The 24,825-nt window shown below is 54.1% G+C and overlaps 4 protein-coding genes across 4 annotated transcripts in view; 2 read left to right on the top strand and 2 right to left on the bottom strand.

Moving 5' to 3' along the window:
* Window positions 1-5,787, bottom strand: ENH_00012450 (Possible conserved eukaryotic alpha beta hydrolase, related; the record flags this gene model as incomplete). Its single annotated transcript, XM_013578975.1, has 2 exons — window positions 1-4,507; window positions 4,767-5,787. Coding segments are annotated over 2 exons (5,528 nt in total), but the record flags the coding sequence as incomplete, so codon positions are not given.
* Window positions 5,788-7,448: 1,661 nt separating this feature from the next.
* On the top strand, window positions 7,449-11,355 carry ENH_00012440 (protein phosphatase 2C, putative; the record flags this gene model as incomplete). Its single annotated transcript, XM_013578974.1, is given in 3 exon segments — window positions 7,449-9,340; window positions 9,554-9,797; window positions 9,802-11,355. Coding segments are annotated over 3 exon segments (3,690 nt in total).
* A 5,311-nt stretch (window positions 11,356-16,666) lies between these two features.
* On the bottom strand, window positions 16,667-18,127 carry ENH_00012430 (hypothetical protein, conserved; the record flags this gene model as incomplete). Its single annotated transcript, XM_013578973.1, has 1 exon — window positions 16,667-18,127. The coding sequence occupies one exon, from the start codon at window positions 18,125-18,127 to the stop codon at window positions 16,667-16,669; it is 1,461 nt and encodes a 486-aa protein (XP_013434427.1).
* A 5,370-nt stretch (window positions 18,128-23,497) lies between these two features.
* ENH_00012420 (eukaryotic translation initiation factor 6, putative) overlaps window positions 23,498-24,825 on the top strand; it is a gene marked incomplete at both ends in the record, with an annotated part of 3,000 nt that continues 1,672 nt past the window's right edge. Inside the window, 2 exons of the mRNA XM_013578972.1 lie at window positions 23,498-23,507; window positions 23,844-24,026. Of these exons, the coding sequence (XP_013434426.1) occupies window positions 23,498-23,507; window positions 23,844-24,026 (193 nt within the window). The remainder of the gene's footprint in view (window positions 23,508-23,843; window positions 24,027-24,825) is intronic.

The following is a 24,825-nucleotide window of genomic DNA, read 5'->3' as shown; positions in this document are numbered from 1 at the left end:
TGCTGCTGCTGCTGCTGCTGCTGCTGCCGCTGCTGCTGCTGCTGCTGCTGCTGCTGCTGCTGCTGCTGCTTCTGCTGCTGCTGCTGTTCGGCGCCCACAGCCGGAATGCTGCAACCTCGATTCGGGTCTTGTTCTGTGGCAGGTGTTGAGGGGTTCGCTTCAGCTGCTGCTTCTGCTGTTGCTGCTGCGGGCTTTGCAGCAGGAATCGAATGCACCTCAGCACCTTCGGCTGGGCCAGCAGGAGCCCCTGTGGGCTCCGCAGCATCACCAGCTGCTGCAGCAGCTGCTGCTGCAGTCGAGTCCGCAGCAGCTGCTGCTGCTGCCGCACAGGCAGCTCCTGCTGCTAATGAGCTTGGCTCCCGCGGAGTCCCAGTGACAGCGAGGTCGCCTTGTGGCTGCGGCGTCTTCCTGCTGCTGCAGGCAGCAGATGCAGCAGCTGCTGCAGCAGCTGCTGCTTCGGCCCGATTAAAAGCAGCAGCTACATCTGATACGCGCGAAGCATGACGCGCCGCTTCTGTAGAAGCATTTGCTGCAGCAGCAGGGAAAAAGGCTGGGTCTGCTGGGGCAGAAAGGGGTATCATCAGCTGCGTGCTGCAGTGCATAAGATGCGATGCTGCAGCAGCAGCAGCCGCTGCTGCTGCTTGCTGCAGGCCCAGCAAGTGACTAAACTCCCCCGGTAACTTCAAGCCTGCTGAAGCATTGTGCTGAGACACATTCGACACGATTCGGCCTCGCATTGCTGCTGCTGCAGCTGCTTCACTTGCCTGAAGAGCAAACAACCTGGGCAGTTGCTGCTGCTGCCGCTGCTGCTGCAGTTGCATACTGCCCCCAAAGAGCAGCCGGACATGCTGTGGCGGGCGGCAGCCAAAGAGGAGCAGCAGCAGTTGATCCCACCCAAAGGGAAAAAAGCTGCAGTTTGCGTGTGCGGACGTCGCAGGAACAGCAGCAGCAGCAGCTGCTGCTGCTGCTGCCGCTGCTGCTGAATGCATGCAGTTTCCGTGCAGCGGCAGCAGCTGGCCGAGAGAAGCTGGGCGCAGCGCCGCAAGCGCAGCAAAGTTTGGCAGGTTGGAGAGGCTTTTGAGGTCCTTTACGTGCTCAGCAGCAAACTCGTTCGCCACTTCCTGCTGCAGTTGCTCCTGCTGCTGCAGCTGCTGCAGCTGCAGCGCAGAGCACGGGCTGCTGTTGGACTTGGGCTCATCTGCTGCAGAGTTGAACAGACACCCCAACAGCCACCGAGCTGCCAGCTGCATGCTTGGCATCGGAGCAGCAAACAGCGGCAGCAGCAGCGTCTCAGGAGTCCCTGTGGAGCCTTCGCCTCCGCTGCTGCTGCTGCTGTTACTGCTGGTTTGAAAAAGGCGGGGCCGCGCCGAAGCAGCAGCACAAGCAGCAGCAGCTAGAGGTACGGCCTCAGCATATAGTACCCCTCCAATAGGCGCAGCATCTTGTTTTCCGCTGCTGTTTACCGTGTTGCTGCTAGATGAGACCTCGCCTCTGCTGCTGCTGCTGCCGTTGCTGCAGCTGCTGCTGTACCTGCTGCTGTGCGAGGGTAGCGAGGCGATGTCAATAAGGCACAGCCGAATGCCACAGACAAAAATGCTGTTAAGAACATATTTCGCCGCAGAAGGCTCTTTGTGCTGCTGCTGCTGCTGCTGCTCGGGTTGCTGTTGCTGCGACTGCTGCCTCGACTCTCTCACGAAGAGGGCCTCAAGAGTTAGCGAGGGCTGCAAAACAGCATAAAGCCTCTTAATAAAGCCAAGTATTTGAGGCAGCATGACGTCTGCCTGCTGCTGCTGTTGCCGGGAATACGGCTGCTGCTGCTGCTGCTGCTGCTGCAGCAGCAGCTCCCTCATTTCCTCTACGAGGCCTCGCTGCACCGCAGTCTGCAGCACCAGCGACAGGAACTCTACAAAGCGGTCGCTGACGAGGCGCATGAGCCCATCCACGGACCCGAACAGAGGCAGCGACGCCGCTGCAGCAGCTGCAGCAGCAGCAGCAGCGGCGGCACTGGACGCTGCTGCTGCTGCTTCCATAGCAAGTCGCCGCCTCTCTGCAAATGATGCATATGGGGACCCGTAAATCCAATTATGTGGGACTGGGGGAGGCAGCGGGTAGGCAGTTTGCATGCGCCGCAGCAGGTGCTGCTGCTGCTGCTGCTGCTGCTGCTCCTGATGCAGCACATGCTGATGTACCTGATGGTGGTGCCGCCGCTGTGCCATTTGCTGCAGCTGCAGCCGCTGCAACATTTGGTGCTGCTGCTGTCGATGTAGCATCTGCTGCAGCTGCTGCCGCTGCAGCCACCTCACTTCGTGCTGGTGAAACGAGAGGGCATGCGAGCACCTGTTGCTGCTGCCTCTGCTGCTGCTGCACGGCAGGCCATGCAGCATGTCTCCAGGCAAAACAACATTTGCTGCTGCTGCTGCTGCTTCATCCCCTTCATCTGTGTCTGTCTCTTCTTCCGTCTCTGACCCCGCAGAGAGTGGCCCCTGGCTGGTGCCCTCTTGCAGCCAGCCTCCTGCTGCTGCTGCTGCTGCTGACGTGCAGCCGCTGCTGCTGAATTCAGTTGCTGCAGCAGGACTCAGGGGGCTCACAGAAGACTCTGCCATCAGATACTGTGCTGCAGCAGACAAAAGCGGAGTGACACGCAGCAGCGGTGCCGCTGCTGCTGCTGCTGCTGTGTGCTGCTGTTGCTGCAGCGGGCAGCGCTCCAAAAGTTGCTGCTGGATTTGAAGGCCGGAAAGCTGGTGAGGAGCGAACAGACGCAGCGCAGCACCAATCAGCAGCAGCTGCTGCCTCGCAGCAGCCGAAGCTGCTGCTGCTGCTGGTAAACCCCAAGTGTCGACATGCTGCTGCAGCAGCAGCGGAAGCCGCCTCTTCAGATTTTGCCGTTGGCTGCTGCGAGCGGCACCCTGAGGCTCGCTCTTCCCAACATATTGCTGCTGCTGTTGCTGCTGCTGCTGCTCCTGCTGCTGCTGCTCAAGGAGTGGGCAGTGATAGTTCACGGCCTCCGTCCAGGCAGCAGCAAATGCGTCGGAAGCAAACAGCACAAACGAAGTGCTGCTCAGTGCTGCACTCCGCAGGCACTGAGACAAATAGCCGCAAGCAGCTCTTCCTGTTGCTGCTGTTTCTGTCTTCGCCTGCGCTGCTGCTGCGGTTGCTGCTGAAACTGCAGCAGCAGAGTCGCCAAGAAGCGTCTCTTGCAGCAGCAGCAACCTGTCTCTGTCGGGAAGCAGCAGAAGGGCGGTGCTACACCAGTCTCCCGGAGCTGCTGCTTCTGCTGCAGCTGCTGCAGCTGCGGTGTCGTCTCCGTGTAACTGCAGCAGCGGCACAAGTGCAGCAGCAAGCTGCAGCAGCAGACCTGCATGCGCCTTCTTTAAGAAGGCCGAGATTGGCAGCAGCAGATCTCTGCCCCAATCAAAGACACAATGAGAAGCAGCAGGTGGGTACCAGCCAAGACAGAAGTAGGGGGAATATTCAGAATTGTCCATGTAGCTGCAACTGTTGCTGCTGCTGCTGCTGCTGCTGCTTGGGGCTGCGTTGAAAACAGGAAGACTGCAGCTGCTGCCACTACCTCTGTCGCTGCAGTTGCTGCTGCACCGCTGCCTGCTGCCTCTTCTGCCATTGTAAGACGCATGTGGCTGGGTCAAGTCGTCGTAAGTGCCGCAGCTGTTGCTGCTGCTGCTGCGGCTGCTGCTGCTGCTGCTGCTGCTGCTGGTTGCGCTGTTTTGTATCCGTTCCAGGTGCTGCTGCAGCTGCTGCTGCATTTCCCATGTCTGCTCCCAGCAAAACAGCTCGTCTTGCTTCCCATGCAGGAAGAGGCAGCTGCAGCAGAAGTTGGGGCTGCTGAGGTCAGCAGCAACTGGCCAAACACTCCGCGGCACCACAAGAGATGCTGCTGCTGCTGGAACAAAACTTTTTGCTGCTGCGCGAATCGAGGTGTACGGACACTGCAACACGATGCCCCCCAGATTGTACAAATTCACGGAGCCGCCCCCGCTCCAGCACCTGCCGCTGCTGCTGCTGCTGCTGCTGCTGCTGCTGGTCGTGCGCCAGGCCCCCGAACAATTCGTCATTGCTGCTGCAGCTACCTGCGCAGCAACTACAGCCTCAGGGGTCGCGGTGCTGGGCGGCACGATGGCTGCTGCTGTTGCTGCTGCTGCTGCTGCTGAAGATGCGCATAAGTTGCTGCCGAGAATGGGAAAAAAAAGACAGGGCCGCAGCAGTTCGCAGCCATGATGCTCGCTGTGTTGCTGCTGCTGCTGCTGCTGCTGCTGCTGCCGCTTGTGTGCAATTTGGAGCAGTTGGCGCTGCAGCCTGCTGCAGCGCGCATGCTGGTGCTTTTGCTGCTGCCGAAAAGCAGCACTAAATGCTGCAGCAGCACGAGTCACAGGCCCTGCCCCGATGCTGCAGCCCCACAAAACAACTCTTGCTGCTGGCCACCGCAAGTGCAGCAGCACAAATGACAGCACTGACTGCAGGCAAATATCAACAGACTCTTCACTGGCTCTTCCTGCGCGCAAACCCCAGACGCGTTGTTGCTGCTCTTGCTGCTGCTTTTGCTGCTGTTCGCTGCTGCTGCGCAAGCCCCTCTTCAGCCACTTCCATGCAGCAGCAGCAGCAGCAAAACGGCAGCAGTGGCAAAACGGCAGCAGCAGCAAAACGGCAGCAGCAGCAAAGCGGCAGCAGTAGCTGCAGCGACAAGCCGGCATTCACAATACAAGCAGCAGCAGCAACAAGCAAAAGATGCAACAACAGCAGCAGCAGCAAACCTTGGGAAAGGCCATATCCAGGGTAGTCGAAGGCCAAGACTGCAGCACCTGTTTTGCTTTGTGTCTGCTGCAGCAGCGGCAGCACATCTCTTAGGTCGCTGCCATTGCCATGGGCATAAATAAGAAGAAAGGGGCAGCAAGCTGCTGCTGCTGCTGACCGCAGCGACCCGAGAGCAGCACGGGCCGTCCGCAGCAGCACCGGGGAAGCAGCAGCACCCGAAAAAGAGGCAGCTGGTGGCGCCTCCGCTGCTGCTGCTGCTGCTGCTGCAGCGGCAGCGGCGGGGGCGTCGCTCACTGCATTGCTGCTCTCCCGTTTGCCGCTAGAGTCTGGTTGTGCTGATGCTGCAGCAGCAGCAGCTGCTGCTGCTGCTGCTGGGGGCGCACAGTGAGAGCAAGTGCAGCACCCCTTTTCTTCTACTGGTTTCTGCCCCGAGACAAGCACGCAGCAGCAGCAGCAGCTGCTGCTGCAGCAGTAACCGCTCCAGTCTGTGTCTTGGTTGAGCTGCCTCCGCAGCCTTTCTGCTGCTTCACTTTGCACATAGTAGAGCTGCTGCAGCGCCTCATCCACCAGGGCATTTACCAGTTCCTGCTGCTGCTGCTGCTGCTGCCGTTTTCGCTGCTGCAGCTCCTCCTGCTGGTCGAGCTCCTGCTGCTGCGGGTCTGCACCTTGGTGTTGCTGCGGCTGCTGCTGCCCGTCATGGGGCTTTTGCTGGCGTCTTTGCCGGTGCTGCTGCTGCCGCTGTTGCTGCTGCTGCTGCTGCTCCCCCGGCAGTTTGCTGCTGAGCAGCTTCAGCAGCGAGCGCTGCGTGGCTAGCACCTGCAGCAGCTGGTGCTGCTCTTTCACCGGAAAAAGAACCGCAGATATGCCCTTGGCCTTGCCCCCGCTGCTGCTGCTGCTGCTGCTGCTGCTGTGCAGCAACGGAATAACAATTTGCTGGGGAAAAGAGACAAAGTCATATGTGCTGCTTTCCCCAGAACGTGGGAACATCCCACGGTTTATAAGGCCCTTGAAAAGAGACATTGCCCATTGCTGCTGCTGCTCCTGCTGCCGCTGCTCCTGCTGCCTGCTGCTGCTGGGGCAGCAACTGCTGCTGCTTGCTGCAGCAAGAAATGATGTAGAGAGTCTGCTGACGCTGTGCGCTGCCTGCTGCTGTGTTCTAGCTGCTGCTGCTGTGTGCTTATATTTGCTGAAGTCTGCTGCTGTTTGCTGCTGCCCTCTATTGCCTGTTGCTGTGTGCTGCTGCTTGCTGCTGTGTGCTGCGGCTTGCTGCTCTTTCCTACTTGCCGCTGTGCGCTGCTGCTTGCTGCCGTGTGTCGCTGCGTGCTGCAGTGAGCTGCTACTCGCTGCTGGCTGCTGTGGCCTACAACTGCCTGCTGCTGTGTGCTGCTGCCTGCTGCTGTTTGCTGCTGCTGCTGTGTGCTGCTGCCTGCTGCTGCACCACCTCCTGCCGGAGGAGCAGCAGTGCCTGCTATCGTCTCGCCGTTGTTATTTCCCTCTGTGTCATCGAATAATATTTGCTGCTAATTAAGGCCGTTGCTGCTGCAGCACTTGCAGCTGAGTGCTTGTGCAGAGGGGCTCCGCAGGGCTACTGCCTCACCAGTGGGCCAGCCATCGCCGCTGCTGCTGCTGCTGCTGCTGCTGCTGCTGTTGACGGTGGTGGTGGTATTTCTGCTGGTTATTTCAGTGAGCAGACACAATCTGTCTAGTCAATAAGATGCACTGGTTCCGCGCCGCGACTGTTGCCGCTACGAACCCTGCTGCTGCTGCTGCTGCTGCTGCTGTCTTGGGTTTGTCTGCCTTGCTCGTCGCCGCTGCTGTTGCTCATGTTGCAGGCCACACAAACTACCCAAGTAGCGCACGACTCATGTAGCAGCAATTTAAGCGATTTCAGCTGCTGCTGCTGCAGTCGTTGCTGCTGCTGCTAGGGGACCGTGCCCACGGGGCTGGTGGGAGCCGCGGCGGAGCGATACTTCGCTGCAATGTCTTCGCTGCTGCAGCTGCTGCTTCTCTCGCAGCAAATTTGTTGAATTATTTGCCGCCAAAACTAAAAAGCTTAATACTCAAAAGATGCAGCAACTGCAACAATAGGAGCAGTAGCAGCAACGCAGCTGGCAAGCGTTGCTGCTTGACCGCCGGCTCGTGTGGCGGTCGAGCCGCAGCAGCAGCAGCAGAGGAGCCGCAGCAGCAAAAATCGTGGCAGGAGTCCATTTCCGCATGAACTACACAATATAGACTTATTATTTCAGGTTCGTTGGCTTTGTCGCTGCTGCTTTTGCTGCCGCCGCTGCTGCTGCTGCTGCTGCTGCTGCTCACCGTGAAGAGTGCAGCCACGTCTGCTTCTGGTGTTGGGGTGTCCTAACTGACCCTCTTCTGCATTTCTTGACTCAGATTGAGGCAGAAATGACTCAATGTGCTGCTGAAGGCTTTAAATGGAAAACGGCAGAGGCAGCAGCAGCAGCACCGCCGGTGTCAGCATAGCGAGGCGCAGCAACAGCAACAGCACACGGTTTGCTGCAGGGGAGCCAGCAGAGTGAGCTGCGCTGTAGCAGCAGCAGCATAAACTCAGGCGAGACTTTCCAAGGGCTGTTCCTTGCCTCCAGCCAGGTGTGTTGCTGTCCGAGCCTTCGGCAGCAGCTGCAGCAGCAGGGGCAGCGTCAGTTCAATGTTTGCTGCACTTGGAAATGCAGCAGCAGCAAACCCAAGACGGGAGGTGGATGGGCGCCCACGAATTGCAGGGGAAGCCGGAGGCCGGCTGCGGCTGCGGCAGCAACAAGTGCAACAGCTGCACTGAGAGCAGCAGCAGCAACAGCAGCAGCAGCAGCAGCCAAGCGGGAGCACCTGACAGCAGCAGCAACGCACAGGCAAATGTCAGCCATAGCACAGCAGCAGCAAACTGCAGCTGCGTCATCGTCGTGCACGGCAGCAGCAGCAAACGAGGGGCGGCTCATCTTAACGAAGACAGGCTGTCGATTGCTTGCTGGCCTGTAGTGAGCAGCAGCACGAGCAGCAGCAGCACGAGCAGCAGCAGCACGAGCAGCAGCAGCCGCGGCTTCTTTTGCAGCAGCCCCAACTTACATAGGCAAAGCACCCCTAAAGGCGACACACTAGCCCCGTCTCCTTCATTCACGCCATGGGCAGAGCCCAGCAGCAGCAGCAGCAGCAGCAGCAGCAGCAGCAATAGCAACAGCAATAGCAGCACCAGCACCAGCAGGATGGTGTCTTTAGAGCTTTCACCTTTGCTGCCGCCCGCAAAGATGAGCCAGCAGCAGCAACCGGAGCAGCAGCAGCAGCAGCAGCAAGAGCAGCAGCAGCAGCAGCTGCTGCTGCTGCAGCGCGACTGGTGTGTCAGCGACAGCAGCTCTCCACTCTCTGTACCTTCAGAGCCTGCCTCTTGTCTTTCTTCCCCTCACTGGACTTGCAGCGAACGAGATCCTGCTGCTGCTGCTGCTGCTGCTGTCAAGCACGCCTTCGCGCTGCCGCCGCTTTCTGCTGCTCGTGCTGCAGCAGGAAACGCCGAACCGACAGCAGCAGCACATGCAGCAGCAATAGAAGCAGCAACACTTGCTGCTGATGATGAAGGTGGCTCTGTTGGACCTCCCAAAATGTGTCTCCGCCGCCCCGGAGCTAATACAGCATATTTTGCCTTGGACCCTGTTGAGCAGCAGCAGCAGCAGCAACAGCAGCAACAGCAGCAACAGCAACAGCAGCAGCAGCAACAAGAGCTTCCACGTACCTCTAGCACATTTGCTGCACCTCCACGGTCCGTAGACTCCGTCAAAGTGACGGCAGCACCAGGAGCTAGAGCAGCAGCAGCAGCACCAGCAGCAGCAACAGCAGCAGCAGCAGAACAGGATGCCATGCCCATTGGGAAGGCACTAGCGGCTCTTGTTGAAGGAGAGCATAAGGACCTGCAGCACCAGCAGCAGCAGCTGCGGAGACTTTCGTATGCTGCTGCTCCGTGTGAGGGATGGGGAATTTCTGTGTCTTGTACTTGCAGCAGTGGGCTGTCCGTTGCTCCAGCTGCTGCTGCTGCTGCTTCTGCTGCTGCTGCTGCCCCTGCTGCTGGCGATGCTGCAGCTTTAGCAGCAGCTGATGGTGACTTGCGGCAGCAAAGCTTACCAAAGGGCTCTTCAGCAGCAGGATCAGGCGCAGCAGGGCAGCAGCCTCAGCCAGACGAGCAGCAGCAGCCACAACGGCAGCAGCAACAGCAGCAGCAACTGCAGCAGCAACTACAGCAGCAGCAGCAGGCAGAGGGGCGGCAGCAGCAGCGGCAGCCGGAAGAGCAGCAGGACCAGCAGCCTCCACCAAAAGAGCAGCAACAGCAGCAGCAACAGCAGCAGCAGCAGCAGCAGCAGCAGCAGCAGCAGCAGCAGCGGTCAGTGCGGTGCTCGCCCCGCAGCTTTCTCTTAAGCGTCTTCGATGGCCATGACTCTGATGTTGCTGCTGAATTTGCTGCTCAGGCTTTGCCGCTGCTGGCAGCTTCCCGTTTGCCTCGACACATAGCAGCGGGGCAGCAGCACGAAGTTGCTGCTGCTGCTGTTGCTGCCTTTGCTGCTCTAGACAACCTGTTCAGGTAAACGGGCGCCGCTGCTGCTGCTTCCCCGTGCTGCTGCTGCTGTGGTGCTGCTGCCGCTGCTGCTGCTGCTACCGCCGCAGCAGCAAGCGGCTGTCCTGCGCCGCGCCCGCTCAAATACTCCCTTCCGCTGCAGCGCCCGCGTGCACTACCCTTCGCACCCGTTCAGCTGCTGCTGCTGCTGCTGCTGCTGCTGCTGCTGTTTGCTGACAGGCAGCGGTGCAAGGTAATAGAACAGCGGACCAACTTGCCCTGCACCAGCGGCTGCTGCGCCATCAGCGCCTTGCTGCAGGGCCCTCATCTCTTTGTATTCAATTTAGGGGATTGCCGCTGCGTCTTTGTGACTCTCAAAGTTGCTGCTGAGGGGCAGCAGCAGCAGCAGCAGCAGCTGCAGCAGCGAGGGGACCAGCCGAGCGAGAACGGTGAGCAGCAAAGAGCAGCAAATGTTGCAGCGCACTGACGAGAGCAGCAGCAACAGCACAAGGCAGGGAAGAGCTGCTTCTGTGTCTGGATGCAACCCCAACACTCTATGTAGCAGCAATAGCAGCAATAGCAGCAACAGCAGCAACAGCAGCAGCAGCAGCAGCAGCAGAAATCGCCAGGGACAGAAAGAGGTCACGAGGGCTGTCTGCAGCTCTTCTCTTTATCTGCGTGCTGCTCTGAGGCGTTCAGGGGAAAGGAGCCCTGCTGCAGCATCTCCAAATGTAGCAACGGAAACAGAAACAGCAGCAGCAGCAGCAGCTGCTGCTGCTGCTGCAGTAACGTGGGAGCAGCAGCCGTGTGAGCAGCTCCTGCTCGAGCTCGACTCCTCTTGTCGCTCTCAGTGTCTTGTCTCTTCTATTCCGCAGACTTCGAAGTCGAGAGCCGCGCTCCGGCGCAGCAGCAGCAGCAGCAGCAGCATCATCGGCTGCTGCAGCGGCAGCCGCAGCGGCTGCCGCAGCGGCTGCGCGGAGTGCAGCAGTCGCAGCGGCTCCTTCTCACCTGCCAACAACAGCAGCGGCAGCAGCAGCAGCAGCGGCAGCAGCAGCAGCAACAGCTTCTGCGAGGTGCCGTTGCATGCGCCTGCATCACCCGGCCCTGCTAGAAATGCCGCCTGCAGCAGCAGCAGCAGCAGCTCCGCTGCAGCCGGCGCGCAGGGCAGTATCCGTGTCCCGGGCAGCAGCAGCAGCAGCAGCAGCGGGAGGGGCGCGAGCAACAGCAGCAGCAGCCCGAGCTTCCCGCTGCGCTGCAGCGCGGGCCCGAGCTCGGCGGCGAGCCCGCGCGCGCAGCAGCAGCAGCAGCAGCAGCGCAGCAACAGCAGCAGCAGGGGCGGGAGCGGGCTGGCGCTGAGCTTCCAGTGGCTGAGCAGGGACCTGCGGGCCAGTGCTGCTTGGGAGCAGCAGCGGCTGCAGCAGCTAGCAGCAGCAATTGAGGGGGGGAGGCTCGGGGGAGTTTTGGAGCCCTCGAGATCTTTTGGGGACTTCGACGTGAAGGATTTGCTGCCAGCAGGTGCGGTGTCTGTACACCCCGAGGTGGCCTACTTGCCCATTTGCTGCCCCGGCCTGCTGCTGCTGGCTTCCGACGGGCTGTGGGATTCTGTGGGGCCCCACGAGCTGGCTTGCTGCTTGCTGCAGGTCCCCGCGGTCTGGGGGCCCCTCCGCAACGCCGCGCTGCTGCACCACCAGCAGCAGCAGCGGCTGCAGCAGCAGCAGCAGCAGCAGCGGGAAACGGGGGCCCGCGGCGCGGCGGGAAGGCCCGGGACGCAGCAGCAGACGAGCGGTAAACCCAGCTGCAGCAGCAGCAGCAACGGCAGCGGCAGAGTGTGTGCAGCAGGGCTTGCTGCTGCAGGCGTGCCGCCTGCTGCTGCTGCTGCTGCTGCTGCTGCTGCTGCTGATGTGCCCCACTCGCTGCTAGTTCCTTCTGCTTCGGCCTTGTCTCTCTTGAGCTACAAGCTGCTGCGCAGGGCCAAAAAGCTGGGCAGCGAAGATGACACAACTTGTCTCACAGCGTTTCTTAAACCCCTCCCAGCCACGTAGCAGCAGCAGCAGCAGCAGCAGCAGCAGCAGCAGCAGCAGCAGCAGCAGCAGCAGGTGAGACTGCTGTTCGTGCTGCCGGGAGGGTTTGTTACCGTCGGTGTAGTGGTTGCCGAGCAAGCGACCTTGCTGCAACAGAGACAGCTGCTGCAGCTGGAGCAGCAACAACAGCAGCAGCAGCAGCAACAGCAACAGCAGATTCACGGACAACTGCTCCTGCTGCTTCGTCATATTGCTTCTGCAGCTAGTGCTGCAGCTGCTGCTCCCCGTTGCCATCGCAGCAGCACCTGCTGCTGTTGCTGCTGCTGCTGGCAACGCGTGCATATGCTGCTGCAGCAGCAACAGAAGCACGAATGCATCAATAGATAGAACTTTCAGGTGTACGTACTGCTGCAGAAGACCTTGAGTGCAGGTTTGCACCTGCTGCAGCAGCAGCAGCAAAATAGCGCAGCAGCTTTCGAGACATTCAAGAGTCCTGTCTTGTTCTTTATTTTCTTTTTTTGGTGGACAACAGCAAATTACTTTTCTATAGAAATCTTCCGCTTGACTTGATCTGTACATACACCTCAGCGCCCAGCCAGCTCTAAACCCTAAACCCTGAGCCCTAGACTCCAAACCCTAAACCCTAAACCCTCAGCTGTAACCAGCACTCCAATAAATGCAATATCTACAAATTAAAAATATATATTTGATCTTTGTCCATATACAAACGCGTCACTGGAGACGCAGAAACATCTTTCCATACATACCTATTTATGTTTTACATCTTTTAAATAATTATTTATTTATAAACTTAAAAATAAACAATTCGTCTCATAAATACTGTTTATTGGGGTGTACAGACACCGGAAGCAGCGAAATCGTTCAAGTTTCTCACTTCGTGCTGTGTCGCGTGAGTACATACACTCATTATTTTTTATTCATTATTTATTATTTATCATTTATTTATTTATTTATTTATTTTGTAATTATTTATTCATGTTTATCTTCAGCGTGTAGTTTTTCATTTGTGCACAAGTACAGAAAGTTGAACTAGATGTGCGTGTGGTGGAGTGTACGTACACGCCTCATTTCCTCAGATAACAAATGATATGTACACAAATGCATTTAAATATATATTTAAATATATATTTAAATATATATTTAAATATGTATTTAAATATGTATTTAAATATATATTAAAACATATATTTAGAAATATATTTAAACATATATTTAAATATATAAGTACATATATTTATGCATGCACAACGGCCCAAGGTTGGCTGGCAGCAAAAGTGAGTGATGAAGTGTATATACAGAACTTTTCGGAGAACGATATATTTAAATAAGTCCATTTGCATGCATTTGGATGCATTTGCATGCATTTGGATGCATTTGCATGCATTTGCATGCATTTGCATGCATTTGCATGCATTTGCATGCATTTGCATGCATTTGCATGTATTTGCATGCATTTTCATGCAAAATGTTTAAAGAAACGCAAAGTATATCTACGGAAAAAGAAAAAAGAAAAATTGAGAAACTGAAATGTAAATGAGGCGTAAAGAGTTCTGCGGTGTACAGACAGCACAACCTCTGGGGCACTGATGTTAATATAAACCAAAAACAAAAAAGAATTAATAAAATAAAATGAAATTAATTGTTAAATCAAGAATGGATATTAAATAGTGAGCTTTGGCTCCATTTGGCTTTTTAGAAACGAGAGGCACAACTGCTGCAGTGGCCCTAACAGTTCGTTCCCATAGTGCTCTACCACCTGCTGGTGCTGCTGCTGCTGCTGCTGCAGCTGCTGCAGCAGCAGCAGCAGCAGCTAGGCGTGAGAGCTTAAGTCCAGGGTTGTCTAGTCAATGTCCCAGCAGTGCAGCCAGAGTAAACCCTAAACCCTAGAGCCTCCTAAGCCCTAAGTTCTAAACACTAAACCCTAGGGCTTAAACACCTAAACGCCAAAACCCTAAACCCTAATGAATAAACCCTTGGCCTCTAAACTCGCTACCGAACACCCACAAGACCAGGAAGCAAAAAGCCCAAAAAGGCCTGCAGCAAAGTGAGAGTGCAAACTCACAAGGCCAGCGCAGCAGCTGATTGCAAGCTGCACTGGACCAGTGGTCCAGTGGACCACTGGACCACTCGTTATATCTTATCTTAACTATGGGCTTTTCGCTTTACCCGCAGCAGCCCCTCTTGCGGAAAGGACGCAGCAAACTAAAACTCTAATCTTGAGGCTCTTTTGGCAGCTTTCTGAGCCCCACTAGTGCAGCAGGAAGCAGCAAAATAGAAAAAAAGACAGAAGTGCAGCAGCTGCTGCTCAGCTCCGTGCTGCGGCAGTGCTGCACCTTGCCATTTGCTGCTGCTGGCGTCGAGACTCCCGCTGTCTACGACTTTGGCCCGCGAGATCGCAAAATGTTTTCTTATATTTTTATTTTTTCTTATTTTTTGTTTTAAAATTATATTTTTTGCTGCTGAATGCTTATTCTTTTGTTTTCAACTCGCAGAGCGCACTGCAATGCACACATGCACAGACACCCGGGCCGCAGGCTCTGCTGGTAGGGGCCCCACTGAGGCCTCTAGCTGTTTATATCTGTGCAGAAAAGCACTTAAATGTATTTAATTAATTGTTAAAGTTAAAAATAAAATAAACTAGGAACATTTCTCGGTGAAAAGGAGCGCGTGCATGCAGAAAGGCGCGCAGCTGCAGCCCCAGCTCACCGCGCTTCCCCGCCGCAGCAGCGCAGCAGCGCAGCAGCGGCAGCTGGGAGCAGCAGCAGCAGCAGCTACTGGCTCCTCGCATTTGTTGTTTTCTGCCAATCTCTGGCAGAAAAACAACAAATCCCAATTAAAAAATTAAAAAAACTTTAATTCTTTTGTGGGCTCGCTTGGCTGCTGGCTGGGAGTGCTGCTCTGTGGCGCCGGCTGGGGCGCAGCGGCCACCGCAGCAGCAGCAGCAGAAGCAGCAGCAGTTAATTTTTTCGTTTCTCGTCTTTAAGTGGATCTTTTCGCTTTCTCAAAAATGAAGAAAAGGGAAAATTGAATGAGGCAAGTTAATGTCTTATTGAGGTGTTTGCTGCTGCTGCATTTGGGCGCTGCAGACGCCCCACAGCATTCTGCATTTCGAGTGGTTTCGGGTCTTTTTCTGCGGTTTCTTTTCCTTTTTTTCTAATAAGTGAATTTTATATGTTGATTTAAACATTTAAATGCATTAAATTCGACGAATTGGCGGCTGCATGCAGCGAATTGGTGATTTTGGTCTCTCTTCATCGCCAGAGCCCAGGGGATGAGAACGATGGCGTGGCTGCGGCCGCAGTGCTGCTCACTGATGATGCATCCATCAATGCTGCCTTCCTTCTGAAAAAAGGGTTTTAATTTGAAATTCTTTTTATTTTTTGTTTTCTGTTTTCAAAACTGTTTTTATTTCCGAGTTTTGTTCGAAATTAACTCGAGATCGCGGTGATGCATTTAGGAATCCAACCCCGACGCCCAGAAGCTGGGGAGTAAAGGAACTCGAGCTTTTTAACCCTGAGCCTCTTTTTATTCGTTTTTTAAGTTATTTTGCATTTATAATAATTCTTTTTATCATTTTATTTTCAATTTTTCTTTTTATTCCGTCTTTAATTGATTTTCTTTCCTTCCTTCGTTCATGTTTGTGGCAGCGGCGCAGCAGCGGATGATCCATTTTTTTCTGAATTCAAAAAGTTGAACTTTTATTTCCTCTAAGAAGTACTGAGCGCCTCTTAAGTTCTGCATGCGTTTTCAATTCTTTATTATTCAAATTGTGTTTAATTATTTTAATTCTTTTTATTTGTTTTAATTTTCATTTTAATTGTTTGAATGGCTTGAAGGCGAGGTGATGATTTCTCATCTGTCAATCATCTGCTTACTGATGATCTTTTTCCCACGTCTTTTCTGACCTGCCTAATTCTGCATTTTGCTGCACACATTTGTTGCTGCTGCTGCAGCATTTGCTGCTGCTGCTGCAGCATTTGCTGCTGCTGCTGCTGCAGTGTTTCGGTGTATCGAAGGCTTGCCAAATTAGCAGCAGCAATTTGGCGAGTTCAAAAGACACCGCAGACCGACTGGGGCCCCACGGGTGGCGGGGCGTTTTGCTGCATAGCGTCAATGTCAATTTGTGTGGGCAACAGCAGCAATTGCTTTTTATCATTTGCTGCTGCAGTTGCTGCTGCTGCAGTTGCTGCAGCAGCTGCTGCTGCGCTGTTCCTCTGTTCATGTGGCTGGTTGCTGCGTCGCGCGTTTGTTTTCAGGTGTACGTACGCCTCGAGGCACCCGGCGGAGTGTGTCGTAGCGCACGGACTGAGCAGCTGCTGCTGCTGCAGCAGCAGCAGCAGCAGCAGCTTTTCAGCTACGGGGAAAGTCCCCGAGCCAGCAAGCCGCGAGGGTTAGGAGTTATGCTCATCCAGTTTTGTGCGCAGCTCTCAGCTAGCTAGCTAGCTAGCTAGCTAGCTGCCCTGAGACCGTTAGTGGCAGCAGGGTTTGAGCGGCACAAAATGTATAGCGATTGGCGGCGAGCAGCAGCAGCAGCAGCAGCGAACTGCTGCTGCTGCTGCTGCTGCTTCCCCGCCGCGTATCAGGCGTGAGCTTATGCACTCGGTGTACATACAGCAGCACCAACAGGATGGGGCTTACGTCTGGGTTGCCTCTCTCCCTTTGCTTCTCCCTGAACCCTGCTGCTGCTGCAGCAGCAGCAGCAACTGCAGCAGCTGCAACAGCAGCAGCAGCAGCAGCAGCGTGCAGCGGAGCCCGGCTTTCTCTGCAACGCACGGGGCGCTGCGGGGCTGTGGGGCCCCGCAGCAGCTCAGCAGCAGAGGGGAGGGTCTGAGATGCCATTTCCTGCAAGCGCGGGGGCGCGTAGTGCGTCAGCTTCCTACCAGAAACTTGCTGCTGCTGCTGCTGCTGCTGCAGCAGCGCGCTGCGCTGCAGCGCTGTCTCCCGGCGGAGCCAGCCGCTGCAGCAGCAGCAGCACCGGCCGCCGCGGCCGCAGCTTGTGAAGGGGGCCGGCAAGGGGGCGGCCGCAGCAGCAGCAGCAGCAGCTGCTGCTCTCCAGCGGGGCGCTGCTACTGCTGCTGCTGCTGCTGCTGCCTGTTAGTTCAATGGCTGGGGCGCTCTTTGCCAGTGCGACCTTTCGATTCAGACTATTCCCGCTGCACGCTATACATCAGCTGCTGCTGCAGCAGCAAGCAGCAAGGGGGCCCCAGGGGGGCCCCTAAAGGGTCATTGGGGGCCCCAAGGGGGCCCCAAGGGGGCCCCTAGGGTTCGTTTAAAAGGGTTTGGGTTTTTGGGGTTTTGAGAAACTCTAGGGTTAAGTTTTTGTCAAGAGTTTGCTTCCGAAGCGCTGCGAGCTGTTTGCTGCTGCTTTGCTGCTGCTGCTGCTGCTTTGGGCAAGAGCTGAGGGCAGCTGCTGCGGCAGCAGGTCTCTCTTGAACAGCAGCACGAGCCGCTCAATGGCGCGGCGGGGGATTGCTGCTGCTGCAGGTGCTGCTGCTGCTGCTGCTTGTTGGCCGCTGTGCTGCTGCTGCTGGGGCTGCTGAGTGCAGATGAACCAGGAGTGCTGGCTGGACCTCAGAGTTAGCTGCTCCTGCTGCCTGCGGCGCTGCTGCTGCTGCTGCTGCTGCTGCAGCAGTTGGTGGGGCTCTCCGTCCCTGCGGTGGCTTTGAGGTCGCTGCGCTGCTGCTGCTGCAGCTGCGGAGCCGTGTGGCTGCTGTGCTGCGGCGTCTGCAGCGGGTTCCGCTGCTCTTGCTGCCCCTGCTGCTGCTGCTGCTGCTGCTGCTAGCTGCTTCTGCAGCCACAAAGGCCGGGCCATTTCTAAAGCTCTTTTGTCTTCTTCAACAGCAGCAACTGTTGCGCGTCGGAAGTGAAGTTCTATAAGTGCCAGCAGCGACGGCGGCAGCTGCTCGAGGGGGTCTATTTCATCTGCTGCTGCTGCTGCTGCTGCTGCTGCTGGGGAGCCGCCGGCCACGCCTGCTGCTGCTGCGTCTGCTGCTGGGCTGCCGTCCGCTGCTGCTTCTGCTTCTCGTTTCACCCCTGCTGCTGCTGCTGCTGCGTTCGCGGGGTCTTCGCTTGTTGGTATATTTGCTGCGTCTGCTGCGTCTCCGTTTGCGGCTTGCTGCTGCTGCACCCAGGGTAGCTGCTGCAGCAGCAGCTCGATCTCTGCTGCTTCTGCTTGGGGTGTTTTGCTGCTGCCGCTGCCGTTGGCTGTGCGCTGATGGTGGTGGTGCAGGTGCTGCTGCTGCTGCTGCTGCTGCTGCTCTTCAAGCTCTTGTAACTCTTCAGGAGTGCTGCTTGCTTCCACAACGATTGTGGGGTAGATGCGGCGGGAGCGCCGTTCTGCTGCTGCTGCTGCTGCTGCTGCGCTGCTGGCGGTTGCCGAGTGCGCGCTCTTCGAAGGAGGAGCAGCCGCTGCAGCAGCTGCAGCACCGTCCCCAGCAGCAGCAGCAGCAGCAGCAGCAGCAGCTCCGGCTTGCTTGCGGCGGCTTAAGAATAGAGCTCTTTGCTGCTGAGATATACCCCAAGTAGCTTTGGCTGGCAGCAGCGGCCTCTGGCCGGTGTGCAGGTCTGCTGCTGGGTCTGCTGCTGCGTCGTGCTTTGCTGCTGCTGCTGCTGCTGCTGCTGCTGTACTGTCGTGCTTTGCTGCTGCTGCTGCTCCCGTCGAGCCCAGCCGCCGCTCCGCCAGCTGCAGCCGCTGCTTCCTGGCTCTGCTGTTTGCCAGCTGCAGCAGCCGAAAGCGACGCATAACATCTGCTGGTGTTGCAATTGCTTCCATTTTGCTGCTGCTGCTGCTGCTGCTGCTGCTGCTGCTGCTGCTGCTGCTGCACTGCTGTTCAGGGAGTCTTGCCTTGCTGCTGCACCACGGAGGGCCTCTCCGTCTTGCTGCTGCTTTTCGACGTCCCTGTGGCGCTTGCTGCGCGCATGATGCTGCGCTGCTGCTGCTGCGCTGCTGCTGCTGCACTGCTGCGGCTTGCTGCTGCAGCTGCTGTGCCGCTGTTCCTTTACTGCTCTTCCTGCTGTTGTTATCCCTCCTTTGCTGCTGCTGCTGCTGCTGCTGTGCTGCTGCTGCTGCTACATTTTGAGAATGCCTCTTCTCCGTGTCTGTGTGCTGCTGCTGCTGCTGCTGCTGGCAGCCTGCTTTTTGCTGTTTTCTCCTTTTGTCTTTTTTCCTTTTTTGTCTCTTTCGTCTTTTTTCAGTTTCTCTTTTTATTTCTTTTTATTTCTTTCAATTCCTTTTTGTCTCTTTTCCTCTTTTTTCTCTTTTTATCTTTTTTGCCTTTCTTTGATTTGTCCCTTTCGCCGTTTTTAATCTCTTTTTATTTCTCTTTTTATTTTTCCTTTTATTTCTTTTATTTCTCTTTTTATTTTTTCTTTTATTTCTTTTATTTCCTTTTATTTTTTTATTTTTTCAAAACTCTTTTTGCTTCTGAATTCGTCTTCTAGTCTTTCCTTATCTCTTGAGATCTTTGTTATTTTTTTGTTTTTTTGTCTTTCTGTTTTTTCTTTTTTAATGTCGTCGCTTCCCCTGAGTCTTTTATTTGCTGCCTCATAAAAAGAAAATAAGAATAAATAAATTAAAAAGAAATGCGAATTAAACCCACTTGAGGATTTAAGGGGCGCGCTGTACCTGCAGCAGCAGCAGGGCCTCTCCTACAGCTGCAGCTCCTGCTGCAGCAGCAAAACCTCTCCCAGACTGCATTTAATTCCCCTTTTTTCCCTTTTTTAACCCCCAGCCCTTTATAAATGCAAATTAAAAAAAAAGAAATCTCTAAAAAGCACTATATAGCCCAAGCGAGCAGCAGACACAGCAGCAGCAGCCTGGAGGCCCCCTGGGGCCCCCCGGGGCCCCCGGGGGCTCCCGGGACGAGCCGCACCGGGAGGGGGCTCTCTCTGTGCTGGAAATCATATTAGAAAGTCAATTAATTTGTTTAAATGGTATTTAATTGTTTATTATCTTTATTTCAGTTTTTTAATAGTGTTTTTAGCACAATTTGACACCAAGCACACGCTGAGTCCGCCTATTGCCCAGGGTCACCTGCTCGTTTGGGGCCCCTGGGGGGCCCCTTGGGGCCCCCCAGGGGGCCCCTAGGGAGGCAGAATGGAGGGAAAGGGGGACTTTGGATGTAAATATTATAAATAAAAATAAAAATTTTGTTTGGAGTTCACGTTTGTCTGATAACAGCCACGGGCAGCGTGCGGTGTACGTACACCTCAGCAGCACAAGTTGCTGAGGTGTACGTACTTTGATTGCTGCAAGTGAAAGTGCTGCAGCTGCTAAAATTTGTGCTGCTGCTGCTGAAGCTTCAGCAAATGCTGCTGCTTCAACGTTTCCCCTTGCCAGTTTTTCCTAAGTCGTAGTTTGTGAAGTTTGGGATGAGTGCCACCTACTGGAGGCCTCGAAAATGCTGCCACCAGACTTACTCTGGGGCCCCAGTACTGCAGGCCCGAAGTTGTAAAGCAATTTCTTTGATTTATAGCCTCTTGGTAGCCTTGTCTTTCGATTCTATCAACTGTTGTGAAGCCAGCCGGACTTAGACGAAGTTGGGAACAGCAAAAACTAGACTAAGACTGATGGCCGCTTTTTAACTCAAGAGCAGCCCGGAAGTAAAAGTATAAAATGCATTTTCTCTATAAGAGAGCATCCCAACTGCACTATTAGCTGCTCAGCGACAACTAGAAACTGGAAACAACTTAGTTTGAAGTCCCAAGCTTGAATTAACATTACTTTCCTCTCAGCCAAAACTGCAGATCCTTACTTTCAAATGCTTCTTCATCTGCGCGTATATAAACCAACATCCTTTTAGATCTGCTGAGGGCAAACCAGAGTTGTTTTTTCGACTAAGTGCTGCACAGAATGGAAGTGTGGGGCCCCGAACTTGGGCACTTTGAGAGTGTTTTGGGGGCACTCCAGAGCCCCTTTAGACTCCAGCTAAAAAGCCAGCTGGCCACTGCTGGGGCCTTTTTTGCTGCGAAGTTCATAAGCTGAGAAAGTTATTTCTGCCAATTACTTCGCAGAAGCAGCACTTGTGTTTTTTTTTAAAGGCACGTATTATAAACTACTAGCAGCTGCATTTGCTTTCTAGAAAAAAGATTTTTTGTCTGCACAGTCATTGTCAAATGAAGTTAGCAGCAGCAGACACAAATAGCAGCAGCAGCAGACACAAATAGCAGCAGCAGCAGCAGCGGGCGGAGGCGCAGCAACTGGCCAGCAGCAGATGAGCAGCAGCCAAAGTGCTGCAGACAACTCGGGAGTTCCGGCCATTTTGCTGCTGCGCCATTTGCTGCAAAAGTGCGAAAAAAAGATTTTTAGCTTCTCGAAAAAAATCAAAAAGAATAAAACAACATTTGCTTCCAATCTGGCGGCTTGCTGCGCCTTTTTTCCGCCTTTTGCTGCGCTGCTGCTGCTGCTGCTGCTGCTGCTGCTGCTGCTGCTGCTGTAAGCAGCGGCAACAGAACCACCAGAAGGTGCAGCGAAAGCCGTAGAGGTGAAGGCAATGGCCGCTGCTGCAGAGCTGCAGCAGAACTGCAGCAGAACTGCGCCACTGCTGCAGCAGATGCGGATGCTCAAAGCACCTGCTGCAGCAGAAGCAGCAGGCGCAGCAGTCGAACTGCAGCTGCTGCAGCAGGCTGCGGTGCACGTGCAGCAGAGCTGTAGAAGCAACAGCAGCAGCAGCCCGAGCAAAAGCAGCAGCAGCACGAGCAGCAAACCCAGCTTTCCGAGCGATTTGGTATACATTGAAGGAAAGCTTTTTGCAGTTTGTCCATAATCCGTGGCACATTTAAGAAAAGAAAACCCAATTGCAAGCCCCACTTCCTGTGGCAGATCTGCTGCTGCTGCTGCTGCTGCTGCTGCTGCTGCTGCTGTTCTTCGATTTTGACATTGGCGGACTCTGCAGCAGCAGCTCGAACGTTCTGCTGCGAGGAGTTCCCTTCGATGGCACACACTGGAGCTGTGAGACAGAAATATCTGCTGCAATATGGGGTTTGCTGCTGCTATCTTCTCTTGCTGCTGCTGCTGCTGCTGCTGCTGCTGCTGCTGCTGCTGCTAAGTCTGCCACTAGCAGGGCAACTTCAATAACTCTCAATTGGGCCAGAAATGCTGACCACAAGCACTAATTGCAAAACAAGTTTTAGCGCCTGAGGCCTTAAACTTACCTTTTGGGCATTAGAGTCCATCTTGTGCTATTTATGATATAAACCTTACACTTTAAAACTTATCTTTTGGGTATTAAAGTCCATCTTGTGTTATTTATTATATAAACCTTACAGCTTAAAACTTACTTTTTGGGTATTAAAGTCCACCTTGTGCTATTTATTATCTAAACCTTACACTTTAAACTTTGACTTTTGGGTATTAGAGTCCCACCTTGTGCTATTTATTATCTAAACCTTACAGTTTAAATCTTACCTTTTGGGTATTAAAGTCCACTTTGTGCTACTTGTGATATAAATCTTAGACTTTAAATTTTGACTTTTGGGCATTAGAGTCCATCTTGTGCTATTTATGGTCTAAACTTTACAGTTTACTTAGGATCTAAACCTTACAGTTTAAAACTTACTTTTTGGGTATTAAAGTCCATCTTGTGCTACTTGTGATTTGAACCTTACACTTTACTTAGGATATAAACCTTACAGTTTTCTTATGATATAAACCTTACACTTTACTTATGATATAAACCTCAGACTTTACTTAGGATATAAACCTTACAGTTTACGTATGATCTAAACCTTACAGTTTTCTTATGATCTAAACCTTACAGTTTACTTATGATCTAAACCTTAGACTTTATTTATGATCTAAAGCTTACACTTTACTTAGGATATAAACCTTACAGTTTACTTATGATATAAACCTTACACTTTACTTAGGATATAAACCTTACAGTTTTCTTATGATCTAAACCTTACAGTTTACGAATGATCTAAACCTTACAGTTTTCTTATGATATAAACCTTAGACTTTATTTATGATCTAAACCTTAGACTTTATTTATGATCTAAACCTTAGACTTTATTTATGATATAAACCTTACAGTTATGATCTAAACCTTACACTTTAAACCTTCAGCACTAAAAACTGAAGCAAAAGTCTGGCGCGCTGCAGAGTGGCAGTCTTCTCGCTGCCTCTCTTGCTTTCTTTTTTCTTCTTTTTTTCCTCTAACTCTTTTCTAGGAGCTTTCTTACAACACTTTGCTGCTGTGATCCTCCCTTGCTGGTGCTGCTGTTGCTGTTACTGCTGCTTGTGTTGCTGCTGAACACTTTTTCCTCACTAAAGCAATGTCCGCTAGAGCAGCAGCAGCAGCAGCAGCAGCAACATAAAAACCAGCAGCACTCGTAGCGCTGGAGGGGGGCGGCCACAGCTGCTTCACTGTGGCTTTGTGTCAGCTCTTTGTAGCCTTTGCAGGTTAGCAGCTGCATATTGCGGCACACTTAATTGCAGTGTTATTGAATATCTAAAGGATTACACGTGGGCTGCTGCTGCTGCTGCTGCTGCTGCTGCTGCTGCTGCGGTGTGCCTGGCCCAGCTGATCTGGTCGCTCGCTGGCCCGCGTTTGGCTGCGGCATGCGTTTTAAATTTCGTAGTTCTGCTCCTCATTATTTAGTAGGCTTCATTTTATGAAAGAACAGGGGCCAGCATTTTGCTGCAGCTGCTGCTGCTGCTGCTGCTGCTGCTGAAACCTGCACATGGACCCCACAGAGCGGGGGCTGCCTGCGGCTCTTCCTGTGCTGTTTCTACTCCTTCAATTGTCCAGTTTTTTTACTTCTTTTAAATTCACTTTGGCGTCGCCTTGGCTGCGCGAAAAAGGCGTGAAGGCAGCCTAGGCGCGGCAGCAGCTCGAGAGTCGCGCTGCTGCCACTGCTGCTGCAGCTGCTGCTGCAGCTGCTGCTGCTGCTGCTGCTTCTGCGCAGCGCGACCGTGACCTTCGGCCCCGTTTTCTTATTTGGAACTGTTTTTCGTTTTGCATGGGCTGCGTCTTCTTCTTTAGTGTAGGCCCAGCCCCTCACTTCAGTGGCGGCCCCTCCCTCGCGGCCCCGCGCTGCAGCCTGCACTGCCTTGCTGCTGCCTCGAGCTGGCTAGCTGCGGCAGCAGCTGCATATCTTGCTTTCCCTGCTGCTGCTGTCTGTCTCCTGCTGCAGCAACAAGATGGCAATACGTAAGCAGACGCTGGAGGGCCCGCAGGAGGTACCGGGGGGCTTTTGCAGGGCCCTTGACGCGGCCCCGCAGTTCAGGGGCCCCCGGGGGCCCCCGGGGGCCCCCGGGGGCCCCCGAGGGGCCCCAGGGGCCCCCGGGGCCCCCCCCGCGTGTCCTTGGGTACCGCGGGGGCCCTGCAGCAGCCCAAGTCCCCACCTGGGTCACCTGCGAGCCGGAGGGGCCCCCCTGGGGCCTGCGGGCGTCCGGGGCGGCCGCGCGGGCAGGGCTAGGGCTTAGGGCCTAGGGTTTAGGGTTTAGGGTTTAGGGTTTAGGGTTTAGGGTTTAGGGTTTGTCGCAGGGACGCACTTCGAGTCCTCGAACGAAGTGGGGGTTTTCGCGAAACTCACCAACTCTTACTGCCTGGTGGCCCCCGGCGGCAGCGAGCACTTCTACTCCGCCATAGAGGCTGAGTTGGGGCCCCACATTCCCGTGGTCCAGGCCTCAGTCGCTGGCACTGCAGTCATTGGCAGGGTCTGCGTCGGTGAGCTGCTGCTGCTGCTGCTGCTGCTGCTGCTGCAGGTGCTGCAGCAGGTGCTGCAGCGGGTGCTGCAGCGGGTGCTGCAGCGGGTGCTGCAGTAGGTGGTGTAGCGGGTGCTGCAGCAGGTGCTGCAGCAGGTGCTGCAGTAGGTGGTGCAGCGGGTGCTGCAGCAGGTGCTGCAGCAAGTGCTGCAGCAGGTGCTGCAGCAGGTGCTGCAGCAGGTGCTGCGCTGCTGCAGTCTTCCGCAGTGTTTCCTGTAAAGGCTAGAGTGTCTTCTGGGGGCTCTTAAGTTTCTTCTTTAGAGTTTAATTCTTTTATTGTTTCTTAAAAGTTTAATAAATCTCTTAAGTGGCCTTTTAGTGTTTTAAATGTCTCAGTGGAATCTGCAGTGGTTTTTGATTAATTCTTTTGAACTAAATGAACTTTTTTGTGGCCTCTTTTTTCCCAGTTTTTTTTGTTTTCAAAACTTCAAACTTTTATTTCTGTTTTAGTTCTTTTAATGGCTTTCTTGTGCTCTAAAAACCATCTTTTTGATCCAAAAAAGCCACTAATTTCATTTAATTTCTCCAACAACTTCTCCTGTCTTTGGCATGCAGTAAAAGTCTGAAAAGCCCCAAACGCATGCAAGTTGCATGCAAGTTTTTTGCGCCTGTTGAGTTCGTTTTTTGGCCCCCTTTTGCTCATTTTTTGCTCATTTTTGCTCCTTTTTTGCTCATTTTTTGCTCATTTTTGCTCATTTTTTGCTCATTTTTGCTCATTTTTTGGGGAAAAAAAGTAAGTTGTGTTTTGCAAAACAATCCCA

Source organism: Eimeria necatrix, genomic scaffold (assembly GCF_000499385.1).
Source record: "Eimeria necatrix Houghton genomic scaffold, Enh_scaff138, whole genome shotgun sequence".
Classification (NCBI taxonomy): domain Eukaryota; phylum Apicomplexa; class Conoidasida; order Eucoccidiorida; family Eimeriidae; genus Eimeria; species Eimeria necatrix.
Note: the sequence above shows the minus strand (reverse complement) of the source record. Positions and strands in the feature narration are given on the sequence as shown.